An 18,162-nucleotide genomic window follows, 5' to 3' on the forward strand; every position below is an offset into this window, starting at 1 on the left:
CCTGCGTATATTCAATATTGGGGCATGGTAGATGCCTCCGTGAAGCGGCCCTGGGGTTTCATGGCCGATGAGCGGCAATCACCTCGGGACCCTTACCTATCTGGGATTTGACGCTGAGTGGGTACGTTTGGGTATCTGGGCATTGTGAGGGGTGTTGCAAACGCCGACGGGCACGCTCGTTGAGGGTCGCGTGGGAGTGACAGCGGACTGTGTACAGTAGGCCGGCTTCGACAGTCTGATTACCGAGGAGAGGAGCTGAAGAAACAAGCTGGAATTATCTGTAGACAGGACCTGAATAAGGTGTCATTGAGCTTATGGCCCTGACGGCTGGGTAGATTCACCACTATGGGTCTATAGTACCGACGTCAAGTGACTTAGGGCTAAGTCCTGGACCTGTTTGCACCTCTTCACCACCTCAACACCCATCACCCACTTCAATCCCAGAGATTTCTCTTTCTTTCACCGCAATCTTTACGTTTTACTTCATGCAATCTTCCAGAGTGACCTCTCCGTCTCTCAGAGTAAGGTACTTAACTCCCCATCATCCCCGTTTTAGAGAACTTTTCTCACACATTCTGCATCTTCTCCCCTACACTATACGCCCCCTCCCCTTGCCTCAAGACTCTCCTGCGTTTGCAGCAAATTGGACAGAACATGGGACAATAACTAAGTGTCTGGAACAGCTTCAACGATTTATATCCATTCCCTAATCAACTACGTAACGATCCATCTATCATGCCAACTTCTCATACCTACGAACGCTATAATCCCGACCAAGCGTACCGTACCCCACTACCACGACATAAACCACAAGCCACAAGCCTGAAGCGATTAACTTGTTCGTTAAGCGCCCGGTCCACTGATTCGACAATCGCTTGCTATGCTGGGCCTCTCGCGCCCGACGGCACGACAATCAGGCGCTTGAAAACCATGCTCAAAACCGCGTCTATTTCGCCAGGCAGCATCGGGTCCGCGCTCTGACAGCTCTGTTCAAGGAACAGTTGGACGCAGCGGCAGGAGATGAGAAAGTGGTCTAGGCACTTTCGATCTCCGTTCCTCTAGCCTGGCGTAACGCAGAAGGTGTATCCTCTGCGGAAGCCCAGTGCTAGACAGGTCGGGAAACTGACACGAACGACCAAATGTCCTGGGCCCTGGGCCCGGGATTGACATTTACACTGGAGCAGTGATGCGGCCAAAGTACTTAAGGTACCATGTCATCTCCCAGATTCCTGGTCGAGCAGAAAACAAAAGGGCTCCGGGAAATCTCAAGGGTGCGCGGGCTCTCCTCGACAAATAATGCCTACATTCAATACCAGGAGACCAAGTTGAAAGGGGCCCAACTCGCATACCTCAAGCAGAACGGAACGGACAGGTTCTCAGCGATCAAGCCAAACCGGCATGACGGTCGGTGGCGGACACCACAAGACCATCATCAGAATGATTTACACCCATGACCAGTGTCTGAGGAGTATGTGATATGACTGAGAGAGACCCTCTCGTTGGTTGGTGTTCCATGGAACCTATACCTCACCAGTACCTGCCCTCGCTAACCAACCCGACTGACTCATCGATGCTCGTTTGGAAATTTAATATTCAGCAATCGGGGTCCACGGGTACATGAGGAATCTCCCGGCTGTGGCACTGCAGATGCCTTCTGGCAGCCGGAAGGGAAACTGCATATTGCGGACGAAAGCATACGAGCCGAATCCAATCCTTTTGCGAGTGCACACGAGACCCGTCATTCCGTTTTGTGCTTAGGTTATCGCGCGGCGGTCTTATGATGGCCTTGATGTCTTCCGATCGTACTATGCGATGTGGGCTGCTCGAGGGCTAGACGGTTGAGATTAGATATTGCGTCCCGATGTTTGCTGAACGTTGACGGAATCTGAACCGCTGGTCCATCACTGAATGACGATGAGATAGATGCCTGCCGACGCTTTAGTCGAATACAGAAGTGACCACTTACCCTCGTGATACCACGGAGACCTCAAGAGGTCAATCCGACATCGCAGCACATTGGAACCTCGCCCAGAAGCTCCCCACGGCTACTCAAGAGCTGAACCAGTCGACTGACTTTGGTAACTTCCTCAATGCGATACGCAAAGCCTAGGCCTGGCCCACGGCCGACTTCTCCCAGATCCAGAACCCGAACATGTACGCGGAGATTACTACCCGACCTTGACGGCAACTATGCCAAAAAGCTGCAGAGCAGAAACCCGAAGAGGCACCAGTCAGTGTATCCCTGATATGCCTACTGCAAGGCATAGTTGATAAGACCCGTTGCGAGATCGCGTGGCACACGAAAAGACGATTCGACGCCGTGTTTGGGACTTTGTCTCCCCAGTTCGAACGCCACACTATCACCTGCAACAGGTCGATGTTGCATTTCCTCGTTGGGCTGGCTCCCGGACAAGCCGGTTCCAGCTGATACTCCTCCAGTCACAGGCCCGACATTCCAACACGCAACTCTCCAATGGTTTCTGGGCACTTTTAAAGCTCTCTTGAGCGCGACGCCGCTGCTCATCTCCTTTGAGGACGTCCAGTCTCTGCAGCCATCCATCAATCAGGCCGACGGCGAGCAGCATTATGCAAGACAGACACCAGAAAGTCTTAAGCTGGAACCCGTTTTCGATTTCCCTGGTGATGCAGCCGAGGAATTGACCCTCGCGGCGAGGGCGTGTCCATGCACGGGACAAATCTTGGACACTGCTGTGTCCCCGATTGGTCCGCTACCTGCCATTAGCAATGATTCCAAGAGTCCAGCATCAGGTAAGCCCGCATCTTAAGGGTTTGATACAGTTCTAACGATGGCATAGGGAGCAACACTCACCCCGCCCAGCCCGGCCTCAACGACCGCCACAGTCGCGGTAGAAATGCAACGGCTAGGCTGGCTACTTAAATGATTGCTCAGCGCGTCGACGCCTTGGATGCCAATGTCCACGCAAACCCCATCTCTTCTCTGCGAATGCTTCCATCTAAAGAGAATCATCGTCTATGGGTTAGGCCAGAACCTGGTTCTCATCTCCCCGTGATCTCCCCTTCACGGAGTCAAGGTATGCACGTGGTATGCTCGTGGTTTCAACAGGAATACAGATAGGGCGTTGTCACCCCCATCCCCCACGGCAGCAACTAGATCTTCTGTTTCATTGAATCATCGGACCACCACGAATTGCGTTTTGCCAAGCCATTTGAAGACGTACAGCAGTTCGTTCCTAGACGACTACAACAAAGACAACTCGATCCGCCTGAATGGACCCGTTGGGATAAGATCACCTGCCTAGTTTGATGCATAGGACCCGGAAAGGAAGCCTGAATCTCAAGCAGGTGGCCTAGGAATAGTGACACTGGGCGCTTCCTGCAAAAGACACCATGGCGTACAGGCTCGTGGATCGCGCAACAACTACCCAGGCAGCTGCAGCGACTCACGAAGGCCGTACGCTGCTCAAATTTGGCCCGATTATTCCTCGTCCTGGTTCTGTTCCCCCCGGGAATAATACAGAGGAGATCCCTGCGAGCGTCGAACAGATCCAATCTCTTTCTCTTCAGCCCGCTGCTCAGGAGGTCCTCCATAATATTTTCCGCAGGTCACGGGGGATACACACATATACGGAGACCGACCATGGCCAGCAAAAACAAGCCTAATCGACCCCGCGCTCGAAGGACGAGAAAGACCATAACTATCATGACAAGGCCGGGGGCAGATCAAGTACGGGAAGGGCATTCCGCAACGGGATACTGGGTCGGTCTGCCAGGTCTACCTCGTAGCTATTGCCGCGACAGACCCTTGCCTAAGGCCTGGGCATCGCGTGGAACATCTGCCACCATATTCACCAGTCTGCAACCCTATTGGGCGCGCGTCCTCGGCATCAAAGGCCTATTAGCGTTGATCAAAAGGACGTGATGTAGCTCTCGTTCAGATCCCCCAGGCGCGGGCAAATCTTGGACATCTGCGGCCATGAGAGGTCTTGCATCTGGAACCTGGCAATTGGGTTTGCAGCCGTGTCTACACAGGTGCGGCTATTGATGAGCCTCATGTACGAGCCTTATTATTCCAGCATGAGGACGAAAGTGACAGGCTATATGGAAGACCAGCTGCTTGAGACTGTTCTTTTCTGTCTTCCGGTGGAGCCGGCGTACGGCTGCAAGGAGCTCCTCCCATATGGACTTTACCCATAGTGAGGAGGTTCTCGAAAGACAAGGAGTATACAATAAGAAGATTATTGCAATCACTGGCAGGCGGAAATCACTAAAGTCGGGGTTTGGACTGGCCAACGCGTTTTTGGATCTTCAACAGCGGGTGCTCAGCTACACCCAAAGCCAAGCATCCGCTGCGTTATCGACTTCGTTAAGAAAACTGACCCCAACCATCCCGGCGCCATTCCAGCTCCGCAGCCAGGAAGACCAACTCCACCTCATCCGCGATGAGAAGGAGGTTCACGGCGTTTGGCCAGAACTAAGACAACTACAAAGACATGCGTCGCCGGCTCTCTGATCCGAGACATGCCCCTGATACCGCGGACAACGAGTCGTAGCGGCTGTTTTCTCGGAGTCATGGGCCAACCACATGCTGTCTAGAGAAACACGGCTGGCCAGGCCATAGCAGGGGATTAAATGTATCTGGGCTGAGAACCGCAAAGAGGCTTCACTCTGACTATCGTGTCCGGGGGGACCTCAACCCCCATTGGAAATGGGGTACGCATATGTCGGACTCTGTACACGATCGCCGTGAATACCGCCAGGCCCTGAGCCAAGTAAACTACTATGTGGGCCAGCATAACACTAAGTACGGCTTTATTCTTACCAACCATGAGGTGGTCGCGATACGTCGCCGTGATGACCACGGCAACCTGAAGTTGTCACGCCCAATACCGTGGGAGGCAGCAGGAACGGGCATCTACGCCAGGATGGCCGTGTATCCAAGTCCTCTTTTCTTTATTCCCTTGTTGTGATCATCTGAAATCCCACATTGCATAGTGCATCAGCGGAGTACTCGTGAATTGATTGATAGGTTTCCAGTCCGCGACCAATTTCCATTTTGATCAAGGCGAGTTGATCATGCAAATCACGCTCCATCACTTGGGCTCCTTCTTCTTTGAGAAGAATTCTCTCTACACCTCCATGCCACTTGTCGCTCATTCTTGAAGATCCAGAGACAGGCCTGACATGTGTGAACGAGACGGTTAATGCTCTTGCTTCCGCGACTTTCGGTGCGACCACCGCCGACAAGTTCCCAATCCAGCCTCTTGGAACCGACATTAAGCCACTGTCCTCGACAGAATCAACAACAGATCTGATTTCTGCGGTCTGGCGTGCCAATCTACACCCAGCATATACAATCAACTTGGCTCTTGGCGAGGTGGTTAATACGAGGTATAGGTGGCGGAATCCCGTAGATGCCTGGGTTGGGTTATGTTGACCCTGACCGGTTCCGCTTCCGGCTCTTGAGACGGCTCGCAGTGGACGCAGGACACTTCCACAATGGCACGCATCGGGATTAGGGCCCTGTGGTGCGTCCTGGGCACAAGGGGTTGGGCTGACTCGATCGGGAGCGTGCAGCTACTTGAGCTCAAGGACCGCGTTCTATGCGCTGTTCTTAACGGAGCCATCTACCAAAAGGTGGCGTTTGGGTCAGAAGATAAAGTCACACTGGTGCTGACCCCGAAAGATCAAGCACCAAGTGCTTCTGTCCGTCCACATTCAGGACGACAAGCCCGGTCCTGTGGCGTGGAGACACCGATTCAAAATATCGACAGAGCGACCACGTCTCCACTACCGGTCTGAACTCGGTATCAGGTCCGTTCTCTGTAGGTATACATAGATACCTTGCGGCTTAGGGGCCTGAGAATCTTCCCCCGTAGGCTCGGGGGACATCTAGCGTGGTAGGACATTGTGAATTTGCTCCTCACGCACACCTGTTTTGTTCTCAGAAGTGTCAGAGAACCGCTCCCACCTCGAAGTGGCACGACCTTGACAGCGCTGCACTGTTCGCTGAAAACTGGGAGGACGTCCGGCTGTGGCCGTCGGTCAATCGAGCCAGAGGCCAATGCACCAGCCTTGGACTGCATTGCGCGGGCCCAATACGGAACAGCAACATTTGGGAGTGGCTGGAGCGTCGCTGAAAGGATGGTCAAACTTGGCTTTGCTCGCGATGAGAACCATTTTTTTGGTACTAACTGAGAGGGTTTGGTGTTGGTGATGTTGTGATTTGCTGTCCTGGTGGTTTCTGGGTTGTTGTAAGGGACCTGGGGCATTTGCCGGTTGTTCTAAACTACTCATCCGAAATGGCTAAACGAAAGGTTTCCAGTGCGGCGCTGGCGTCACAGAATGCTAAACGGCAGTGGCTTGCCTCCCACGGACAAACTGTGAGTTCTTGGCTTTCTTTCGCGTTATTATTAGCATACTAACAACAATGGCTAGTCCCAAGGAGCTCTAACTCTACCTCCACCCCCTCCACCTCCCCCACCTCTGCCTTTAGGCCCTTCTCCTCCTTATCCTATTAGTGCTGGGCTGGCCCCGGACCCTGTAAGTAAACTCCTTTCTTAGAAATCCCTTGGGATCTTGTTACTAATTTAACAGAAAACCCTATCCTTGGTACTATTAACTAAGGAAATTTAGGCTAATAATACCCAAGGAAATCTAGCTACTGGTGCCCCCTACTCCAGGGGAACAACCTGCATGGCGTGCCTTGGCTTGCCCTTTAGGGCACATTTGGAGGTGGATAATGTTAGAGGGTTAGGCGCCACTACTTAGGGACTTTTGGCCGCCTTGGATCTAAAGGGCAAGCTTAAGGCTGCAACGGCTCGCTGCTCAGCGATCCTAAAAAAAAAATTGTTATGCTTTATGATGTTCTGAGGCGTACGGGGAGATGTCATGTCGGCCCAGTTGTGGGTTACCCACGATGGAGTACCCTGTGCTTTCTCAGGCTCCTTCAAAAGGCAGAGCCATGCTTCACGACTCAATGGTGTCACTCGGACTCAGCACCACAAAGCTATATGGGTTGGCTGGGCCTGGAGGTCATGTCACCAGGCACAACCATCGAGACCTAGTTTTACATATCTCATGTCGCTTGGTTGGTGACTGACGTGATTCAACATTCATCTAGCGTAGTGAGGAGGTCTGAAGACGTGCTTCATCAACGAGTTCCACCCTGGGGCTGCACAAGTGCAATACCAAAAGGCGATGCCTCGGGGGTTATAGCCAAGGATAGGCTATGGACCGGGTACGACCGGTCGTGGAACAGGGCGGGCCTCTTTTGATATCCACGCACACACCACCAGGCTAGGATTATTTTGCTTGCGAGAGGCGTGCCTCACATTCCGCTTTGGATGTTCACCCCCGCCTGAACAGGTACGCATGGAGTGGCTCAACAGACTCGAGATGCCCCGGTTGGGGTCTTTGCGCCGTCCATGCTCCCAGATGAGGTCTATCGAAGTCAGGGATCGCTTAGTGCGCCAGCAAGTCTTGTTGGCTCTGTTAGTCTCTACAAACAGTAGTACTGATATGCAAAGTGATGCTACGCGGGGGCTGCGAGCAGCCCCTAGATGATTTAGTAGCTTGGCTTTCTTCACGGTACAGGCCATGGGCTCGCCTCAATAGCCTGAAACATTGTGCTTCAATAACCGTGACCACGCTGGCTCCTCGAAGAAAGAACCCGGTTCCCATCGGCACTCGCGTGGACAATTGGAGGGACGGTTCGGCTCTGCTCTGGAGGTCGGCCTATCAGATCTAGGCGAAACTTGCCATGGCGCGTATGCTTGGAGGATCATGTCCCAACTGTCATTATAACTCGACAGGCCGACAACGGGACCACCCCGGGCCAGAAACCCGGCGAAACGCTCCAAAGGGCGATGAAGTGACAATCATCTTCATGATTGGTCCACAACCAAGTACACAGGGGCGACTATCGCGTTTATGCTTACACAAATGCACCGATGGCAGTGCCTGGAACAATAGAAGAGGCAACCGTGTGCACAAAAACCGAGGCGTGCTTGAATAAGAAGGAGACGTCTACATGGAGTGATATTCTACCATTCCAGCCGGATTTCGCCTTTGTGATTCCCCAAGTCACGGAAAGCCCTCCCCACCTCCCCCCAACACCTCCTTAGGCTCGGCCGTGCGCCGCCCCTCGGCCTCAAACGACGATCCTCTCATCAGGGGGCCCAAACGCGGCACAAAAGATTCAGCGTGCGCGGTCTCTTGCCCTAAAGTGCTTATCGTGGAAAGCCACTCGAAGATGTCTGGCGACCATTGCATTCTTTGTCCTGGCGAGCCTGGCACTCCCCTTGCCTATGTCGGAAAGCTTGCACCTCTAACCATGTGCGTTGGCCTAAACAAACCATCATGCCTTGGTTCCTTCCATACATAGTGAGATGGAGATCTATCATCTCTACTCCGCCAACCTGCCGTGGTCCTCAAACGTGATACTGGCCCCAGCACAACCCCAACGCGGAACCCGATCGCGATCCCTGGTCTTCCGCCCTGGAAAGGACTGCAGTCCCTGTCAGCCCGTGAGAGAAGGTGGTCTCTCGCACTGGTGTTGCGGCCTGTGCTTTTGACAGGGTATGCTAATCCAGAGTAGTTTGGCCTTTGCTCCTAGCTACGTGAGGGCATTCTTGTTACTCACGCTGGTGCGCAGTCACCTACTAACCAGGAGTATGGAACTTGCTAGGATCTATCTACCGTATCAAGTTTCCCTGGTGCATCTCCAGGGGATTTAACAAGAGGTGGAATAACTGCCTCTTCCGGGCATATGGTCTATTTTCTCGTGTGATCCTTAACCGGCCCGCGATAATGCAGTTCCTCCGTTGTACTAGCCATGTGCTGCACCCTATTTATCAGTGGTTTACCAGGCTAAAGAGAGCGAGGCTGTCTTGTCGGGTCAGACAGGGGAACAAACTACGTTTCCGAGAACGTCCCATTGAATTTTCCAAGCTTTGGTCGGGGACGTCTTCGTAGCCAACCAAGCGTTCCAATTTTCGAGGATGCACCACATGGTCCCCGGGATATTGTCCCTATCCGGCCCTCTTGCGCTCGTGGCAACACGAATCATGTGTGCCTGGTCCTTGGTTGCTCCGCCAAATAGCGAGCGAGTGTCTCCGGTACCATCCGGGAATCAGTCTTGGACTAAATTATAGTCCAAATAGGAGCAGCGAGGGGTTTCCTGGACATTGCCATGGTGTTTGATCCTTGATGAAGGCTCGCTGCAACATGGGACTCGAGACTATACCTCCTCAACTTCTCTCTACATGGGAGAGTGTATCGCCTAACCGGCCAACGACATACCACGCGTAAGGAGCGTTCATTTCCAACACATTCCTGTGTTGCGGAGGCTATCGAGGTTATGACCAGATCTATACTGCTGGTCACCCTCACTTCAACTCGCCACGGAGAAACCCCCAAAAGCGAAACGAGATTCGTCCCATGGTGATATTCTCCGCCACACCAGAAGGAGCTGTGACCAGTCATTTTCAACCCGGGAAACACGGCCTCCTCCGGCGTTCAGCCATGTTCTACTGGAAAAAGCTAGACATGTCTAGCGACTGCCGAATGAAACCACTAAGGCACCTAGAGTGAGAGCAAAAGGATTGTTATCGTTGACGATGCCAAAGAAGCGTCGGGATCACCCTTACCCATCACCTGACAGCCATGTTTGGAGAAGAAAAGGGTTTCCACATGTACAATGGTCTTCTGGTCGAGTGAGCGAACAGAGGACGGCAATGGATATGGGACTTCCATCCGGAACCCGGAATCGGTCCTCAACATCATGTTGAGCGCACTGGGATCCAGGTGGGCCCTGCGCTGATAGGGTTATCTCGATCGGACTATGAATTGTCACGCCACTGTCAATGCGGATGATATGACCCGTTTTACTCATGTTCGAAACCTATGGGCGCATCCGCATCACATTATCCTCTACAGAATCCAAATACATCGCGCAAGCCGTGGCAACTCAGGAATTGCTCTGGCTTCAGGTATTACTCACCAAATTAAACAGTAACAGGCTTGAGCCAACAGCAGTCCTCCTCTCAAGGTCTACGGTCATTCATGCCGACAACCAGCGCGAAACCCCTCGAAAGTTGGCAGGGTGGCCTTAGTTTAGTTTGGTTCCTGCCACTGCACCGACGACACATTTCGGGGGCATATCAAAATTCCTCACATGCGCTAGGAGCCGCTATGCCTTGCATTAACTATCGCCAGCCAAGCCGAGCAGGCGGTGGTCGTCTATGAGAGTCTGGAAAGCCGGGAATCAAGGTTCCTACGACATGACACAGTAAGTGCGCAATCATCGTAAAGTCTCTTTTAGACGTGTCAGCACAAGGAAGCCGAGACCAATACTCGGTACCCTACTTGGACAACTCACACAGGGCTTGCTTTTCCAGAATCTCATTGTGGAACGGTGCCATCAGTGGCCATTCTATGATTTTCGGACTGAGGCTGCTACGGAGATGGGTGGTTCGGCAGTTCCCAGCAGGAAACCCAGACTACCCGTTAAGAGTCACCCAGCTCCATCATCGATATACTGGCGCACACTGCGGGTCGTCTGGATAATGACAATCCAGACGATTTACAGCATTGCTTAGTACGCCAACACGTCATCTCAGTACCAATGTGTTTGACCCATGCGCCAATGTTTGTCGGAGAGCACTAATCGAGGGTGATGACGATTGGGGTGCAGGGCCCGGCGCACCCGCGGCCAACACAGGCAAGGCACGCTGCCTCACAACCTCTCGACCGTCCCGCGGGAATACAACAAGTAGAGGATGACGCTAAACCACCTAGCGAGCCACTGTGCAACGTTGTTGGACAGCCCGAGACATGTCGCCTGTTGTGGCCAGCCAACAGCCACGTATTGCAAAGGCGAGGATTTATTTTTGGTCCTGACGCTCCGTATAGCTATCTGGTCTGCCGTCTGTTGCCCCCGCTGACTCTGGAGAACAGGAGACACTTCAGCTACTTGACGGCATCATAAGCGGCGTTATCAACTGCAATGCCTTGGCGGAATCGTGCTTTAGTGGTGGTTAGTTACGTCTATACTCTAATCAACCTCGCACTTAGCTGACACATCCTCTATACCAGAGTGCACCGCAGAGGAGGCCGAGAAGCGGGCCCATCCTATGATCAAAGAAATCGTGGAAGGCATTCTGGAAGGGAAAAGGAGGGCTATGGCGGAGAATAAGCTGTTGGAGCTTAAGAATATATTGCTCCAGGAGTTAAACGGAGTGCTTAGGGAGAAGGCTAGGATGCCAAGAATATGGCTAAACCAGGCTCACCTTGAGGTATAAACGTTGTTAGGGCTATGGGAGTGGGGGCACCGAGCTGGATTCCTGTGTGTGGGATGCGGACACTCACATAGTCTTAGCCTAAAAGTAGGGAAAGACGTGTAATTGCCCTATGCAGGGTCCAGTGATATGGGGCCAAGTGGGACAAGGACAATACCAGGGAGCTTACCGTCACAACAATCATTGCAGGCCTAAAGGTCGGCGGCAAGGGTTGTCAAAGGTCTTTCAGCAGACAAATTTTGCTTCATCTTGCAGTAGAAGCCAACCAATCCCTCCCACTGGTGCTGTCGAGTCAGAGGCTGAGAATGGCATCGACTGGTAAGTAATCCCACGTCTGTCCTGGCTTGGTGACCACTTCACTGACGAATGTTTGCTTCATCTTGCAGTAAATGCGGACTTTATGGATGAACACACTCGTCGAGAAACCCCTCCTCTTCACTACCCGCGTCATGTCGCGTTCACATCCAAGATTAGCCAGGCTGGAACGCAGAAAGCCATGGGAGAGGTTCTCCTCGGAGAGGATCTTCCTCCCCTCATCGCATGGTACTTGGGCTTTGAGGATGCGGCCAATTTCGCCGCGGCTTGGAGATTCTAGGCGGTCCCGATTGCGCCCGGCAATCTTGGAGCAGGCGTCGGCGCCACCCTAGGGGGAAAGAGGATGTTCACACGGAGACAGCGTCCTTGGTGTCACGCTGAAGTTTATTAGAGACGCTGTACAGGCCATGTCAAACTGGGGCCCTTCAGGTCTATGCTCCCGGCCGCCCTTGTTTATCCTCTTCTTCTCCGCCGCATTGTTCGCCACCAAGGCGACCTTATTAAAAGGCCAGAACCCGAGGTGCACCGTGCCGTACATTGGCGTGTCTATCCTGTGGTCTGGCCGCCACATGAATGGCGGCCAGATGTATCCTGGTACCTAGACTAGATAACTATGGAGGCCGGCCTCGAGAACTGTCGCAAGAGCTCGGCTGGTACGCGGTGTCAGCCCCGGCGCCAGCCCCGGTAAACTATTCCAAAATCAAACAACATCTAATAACGTCTCTTTGGCAATCAACTGCGAGATAGTTGACCCCACGGCACGTATAGTGACCAAGCCACTCCGAAACCAATCGCCAAACAAAATGCATGGCGTCGCTTGCCTAGCAAATGCATATACACTCATCACAGCAAGGCTCTGGCTAGCTGTTTGATGTACAATACTGACCTCGAACTGTCATGTATCGCGCGTCTACGGTGCGAAGAGTGGCCGCGACAACAGGGTATGGCCCTGATGAAACATGTCTTACTTTATCCTTCCGTCCTCTTATGTCAAGGGCCTTCAAGATCTGATCAGGTTCGCTTCCTGGTATGTGCCCGGACTCGGGGTTCTCAACCGATGATGTACTCGCAAGGGCACGAAAGGAGTAGGTACCAAGGCTTTCTTGCTTAGAGTATACTAATCGCATTTAATAGCATGATTCTTGACGCTCACCATCAGCCGGAAGAAGGTGAAACGGAGGCCTTGATGTTCTCTTTTTATGGAGATGTGTTTGAGGGCAGAGGAGCACCGACGATTCAGGTGTGGACCTGGTTTTGGACATCCTTGCGCACTTTTTTCTAGATCCCATTGTTCAGAAAGGCCCAACATATATTCAAGGCGGCCATCATGTAAATGCTAGAGGCATTGCCGCTTTGTGGTCTTATCTAAGCCTGGAGGTGCTCTCTGGATAGCATTCTCTGCCTCCTGGGATAGGCACTGACTGAATCATCGCATTTCCCAGGACTGCTACATGGCCTTTCGCAAGAGGGCTGACCACGCTCGTGACTGCATAGTCCGACGATGCAGCCCACTAGGCCAACTACACAACCTCTGGTTCATAACCCTGCGTATTGCTAGGGATTCAGGCACATTGTGCATATCGAAACCTCGGTCCCCCACTCAGTTTGTTCGAACTGCCAAGTGATGCGTGGCTCCTACCACGCTCATAGCGGGCACCGTCGCGGTCCATGGATTGCCGCCATGGACAGGAAGTCAGTCCCTGCCAACCCGCGACATGCTGTCGGCTCTCGCGTTGGTAATTATGCTAATGCGCTATAATGTCTTTGGTTCACCCGGGCAGCTGGCCATGCGGCTTCAGATACGAGCCTACTATGTATTGGTTGTCCGTGCTCGCGGGCAGCCTCCTTCACCTGCAGAGGGTTACACTCACGCCACCGGGTTTGGTTGGCGCTCATTGGGTTGGATAGTTTGCGAATGAGTGCACATCAACAAGCAGCTCATGTGGGCAGATCCAAGGGTGCCATGCATCGTCTACGGAATTATGCCGCGGCTGGTCACGTCCGCGGACAGAAAGGACCACTGTCGTTTTCAAATGATCCTGATCTATACAATCATGGAGGGAGAGCATCGGCAAGGGTCTTCTATCTAGTCTCAGCCGACTCACTAGCTCTACAGGTATATACGTCTGGGGAAAAGGTCTGGCAACTCAAACTGCATTGCACTGCTGCCCGAAAACATGGATTCCGCCGTATTGGGCAGGTATATGCAGTAGACGATCAAGATGCTCAGTCTACGCCATGGCCCCAGCATGTTATTTGGGCGTTCTGTTTCCTCTTCTCTCCATTTTACGGCACTGGTGGATTCAACTTCCCCGACCCACCCGCCCCCCTATAGTGTCCCTCTTCTATGCTGGGGCCATGCTTTTGACCTGTTTGGTTCAACACCGACGTTGCGGTAGAAACCCGCCACTGTGCCCGCGTCCAAGGAACATCCATCGCCTCCGGTCGAGATTCAACACGACCCCGGTGGCTGGCTAGCTAGTCGAATTGGGCACTTGCGGCATGAAGCAGGCATCTGAACCTAACGGACACTAGAAATGCATCCCCCAACGAGGGCCATTGCCCATGCGGCGTCGGTGTGTGGCCCTCCACGGACTCGTGCTAATACCAGAGGCAATATCGGATGTCGCAGGCTAGGAGAGTCCTACTATCCATGGAGGACTCAAACTCAAAGAACCTACATCGGTGGACGCGAAGTATTTGGCAAAGCTTCGAGGCGGAATGGCGCCCTTATCGCACAGCCAGATGAGACCCCAAGGCGGCCTCTCTCATAAAATATAATTCGGCCATATTATACTGACTGGTATAAAAGGTGTCCTTTGCTTCCTTCGCTGGTCAGGGTCTGGTGCACAGCACTGACAGTCATTTAAAAAATGGATGCACAGATTTCAGGGGCGGGCTAAGGCGATATTCTGCATCAGCACGCGGGGCAAGATAAAGGGCCATTTGGAATCAGTGTCCTGCTGGTCGTCTCTCTGAAGCTGAGTCAAATCATGCGGTGTATTTGGGTGTGGTAACGGCGACATTGCCTACAATGGCATATGAAGATTCGGCTTTCTGAATCTATACAGCGCTCATCACCGTCACCGTCACGGTTGCTAGTTGGGTGGAAAATCAACCACTGCGATCGTCGCTAGTAAAGCCTATGGAGATAAGGGCGCCGACATTGGAAACAGGGCAGAAAGAAGCTAGGCCCCGGATCAATATATCTACTCAAATCTATCTTTCCGTGCTGATGTTGCCGATGCAGATGGTTAAGCCAGGCAACAAGGACCTACAAGATGTGACTAACCCAGGTCTTGCCATCCCTAGCGCGCCACACTATATGGAAGCTCCGCGAGCTCATCGATCTGGATGTGGGCTTTTCCGCCGCTGCTTGTCTATCGCTATCCGATATTGAAAAGGTGAGGTAGATCATCCGGAGAGCAAAAGTGGAGACTCATTTCTGGAACTATGCGTCGGTGATAGCCTTCAAAAACTGCCATAGCGGTGCAAGTGTTAAGACAACTGCTACATAGCGCCAATATGCTTGCGTTCGTGCGATTACCACCACCCTGAGACAAGCGCCTTTTACCTGTCTCCTCTGGACTCTCACCGGGGCCCGGGAGGTGGGGGAACCCGTCATCCTAGACACGAAACAAAATCCTACTCGCGGCGGAGAGATAACATCTCCATCTAATCTGATAATTGCAGTCTGGATATCTCGAGTTGGAGAGGTTGGGATAGTGGCGAAGCATCGAGGATACTCCCAGTTATGAGGTTCTATCCCTTTTCTCTCATCTTTCCTCAAAGGCCTTTGCACTGTTTGAGATGCCATGTGGGATAAGCTGTCATCTTATACGTGACTCCAAATTTTGATTGGATGGGTATAAACGAGGGATACCTAGCTAGGCAAAGGAACACAGCATACAAAACACATCTTCTGCCGCATCTCGTGTTTCTGTAGCTGCGTGTGCTATATTCGTCTTTAACTTTGCGTGGACTCCTGTCATGCGAAGTTCCTGCAAGCCTACATGTCGTTGCCACCATTGCGATTGTGGCCTTCCCCTGTGCCTGAGAAATGATATGGAAAGGCATTGGATAGCAGCCGCCCTTGCCACAATCACTCCGGGTCTTTGTGTCCGAATCTCGATAGCCGCCCTACCTGCAGGGGCCCTGGAGCGTTCAATATATCCAGCAAAGTCAGTAAACCCAACTAGGGATGAAGAAACTGTCTGCCCATAAGCTAGCAGCGGAAATACTGCCCACAAAAGGCGGCCGATACCCTCTCATCACCACTTGATTCTCCCATTCGGTGTGCAGGTGGTGCTTTTGCGCAGAAACTGAACATCGCCTGGTTTGTTGGATCTTTCACCAACCACCCAGAGAAACCTATGATTCCTCAAGCATGGAAGTGGAGCAACGACTTCCCATAGGAGGAAGCAACAGTAAAATCGAGAATCTATCACGGAAACCTGACGCTCTGAATCAGAGAATCCAAGAATAGCGTACACATATAGACCTCATGGATCGGGACCGACGTCGTCTCGCCCTGGATCAACGGATGCAAGCCTCGGGAATAGAAGCCAGAGACGTTGAAGAGGCCATTATAACAGATGCAGAAAAAGAATAGGACGAGGAGAACGCACATGGAAAGTGGCTCTAGGTAGTCGAGCGACACGCTCATAACAAAGACTCTGCCAAACTCCTGGCCGCGGGCGGGAAGGCCTCGCCGTCGCAAAAGGACTGGGCGATAATCCTCAATATTAGTGATAACCCTGCGTTTGACCAGGGAATCCCCTAACAGTCTAAGAATGCGCGGGCCTCTCGCAAATTGCAGAGGCAGTTGACGCGAGTCCGAACTGTCCCAATTTTCTTATCTGTTGTCGTTGTCTTGGAACTAGCAAGACGACCAGCAACTAAGGACGTCGTTTCCAAGGAGGATTCTGGATCAACCAGACTCTATCCAGGATTTTACTATCGTCTTGGCTTGAGGACTAAGAAGCCTACGGTATATTTGATGTCTGGATCGCTGAAAGCTCGGCAGAGGATGATGTGGGGCTTTTCCGGATGTTAGCCCTAACTCGGGGTCCGAGTCTGCGCTCCGTTCAGGCACGTCTTCAACCAACACTGGATAAAAGTAGCTCTGATGGGATGTACCTCGGCATAACCAGGGCGAGGTTCAACTTCCCTTGTGCGCGTTCAGGCACTCAACCGTCAAAACAAACTTAAAGACTTGACCGTTAAGAAGAAGACATCTTACTAGGTCGTGTAGAATATCCCATTAATAAGCCATGAGCCTACACAGTGTCATAAACTATACAGCACCCTTTGGCTCTAAGCTCGCCTATCACCTCACCGACCGTCCTGAACACGAATACCATTGGTCAGATGGGGTTATTGGAGACTACAAAGGATATGGCAGCAGAGGCGGATTTCTAGAGGCATGAACGCATATTACAACCACAGACAAACTCACTATCTTGGTCCTGTGAAGCTCGTTACTGATCAGCTAAATGCGCACGACACAAAATATGGATCCGCCTCTCCTGGCATGTTGCCACTGCTCATTTACCCTAAGGTATTTTACAGTCCCTCTTCGACTATCCTGAACGTCACTATTTGTCTATTAGGCACAAGGTTAGCGTTCTTACGATCTAAATTGCGGACGCACCTAAAAGGTACTTCTCTACTACTAGTTTCCCGGTCTAGGTACACAACATTTTGGGAATCGCCGGGACTGATTTGCAAGGGCCTAAAGCCCTCGGCCTCTTGGTCGGGGCCTTTGGGTACAGTATGCTCTCACCCAGCTTCGCCTCCCCGGAGGCGATATCCTGCCAGGCTATCTGGGACCTTGTCGAAAATAACCTGACCGTGCCTATGTGGGTTTCTCTGACAGGAATAACCGTCCCTTGCACCCCCTACCCTACCATAATGCACAGACTGAGTAAGCTGACGAACTTGGTTCCTGACTTTCACGGGCGACCCATACCTCTTGTGACTAGAGGTGGGTAGAGCCTGGCCAAGAGGCGTTGAAGCTAGGGCTCGCATCGCCAAGAATCTACTAGGTATAGTCATAGAGTCAGCCACCATCTCATGACTTCGGGGCTGTCAATGGAAAGATCAATATAAGTGAATACATCTCAGATCCCCCTGAGGGACGGATGCAAGCGGCGGATGCCAAAAGCCAAGTGCAGATGACGTGACCGACTAATAAACCATTTATTTACATTTGCACAAGACGTGTTACTTTTCCTACATGCGGAGAAAGGTGGTCTGAGGAAGCCAACACCTGTCCATGACCCGACTTTACGCCAACTCGCGCCTCCCGGCGGCGGCGTCCACGCACCTACCGCCCCCATTCAAACGGCTACACCAATGCGAAACGGCCTACTTATTACCAGTCCTACCGATATATCCCCATACCATTAGAGGGGTACATGATCCGACCCTTGGGGACAACTACAATTGACGAACGCCTTTGATCGACCAATGTCCTTGGCTGTTGCGCGGCCTGGTCACATTCTGGACTACACTTTAGGATTAGCCAAAGGAACGGCATGCGGTGGAATCAAAGAATAGAAAAAAA

The 18,162-nt window shown here is 52.3% G+C and overlaps 2 protein-coding genes across 2 annotated transcripts; both read left to right on the forward strand.

Annotated features, from left to right (window-relative positions):
- Window positions 1-1,211: 1,211 nt before the first annotated feature.
- On the forward strand, window positions 1,212-2,899 carry BJX68DRAFT_264794 (uncharacterized protein; the record flags this gene model as incomplete). Its single annotated transcript, XM_071045058.1, has 3 exons — window positions 1,212-1,404; window positions 2,440-2,769; window positions 2,817-2,899. 3 exons carry the CDS (start codon window positions 1,212-1,214, stop codon window positions 2,897-2,899), a joined length of 606 nt encoding a protein of 201 aa, XP_070901210.1.
- Window positions 2,900-6,281: 3,382 nt separating this feature from the next.
- On the forward strand, window positions 6,282-6,615 carry BJX68DRAFT_264796 (uncharacterized protein; the record flags this gene model as incomplete). Its single annotated transcript, XM_071045059.1, has 3 exons — window positions 6,282-6,362; window positions 6,418-6,522; window positions 6,577-6,615. 3 exons carry the CDS (start codon window positions 6,282-6,284, stop codon window positions 6,613-6,615), a joined length of 225 nt encoding a protein of 74 aa, XP_070901211.1.
- Window positions 6,616-18,162: the final 11,547 nt, after the last annotated feature.

This window comes from Aspergillus pseudodeflectus, assembly GCF_044049435.1.
Source record: "Aspergillus pseudodeflectus strain CBS 756.74 chromosome Unknown BJX68scaffold_12, whole genome shotgun sequence".
In the NCBI taxonomy this organism is placed as follows: Eukaryota; Fungi; Ascomycota; class Eurotiomycetes; order Eurotiales; family Aspergillaceae; genus Aspergillus; species Aspergillus pseudodeflectus.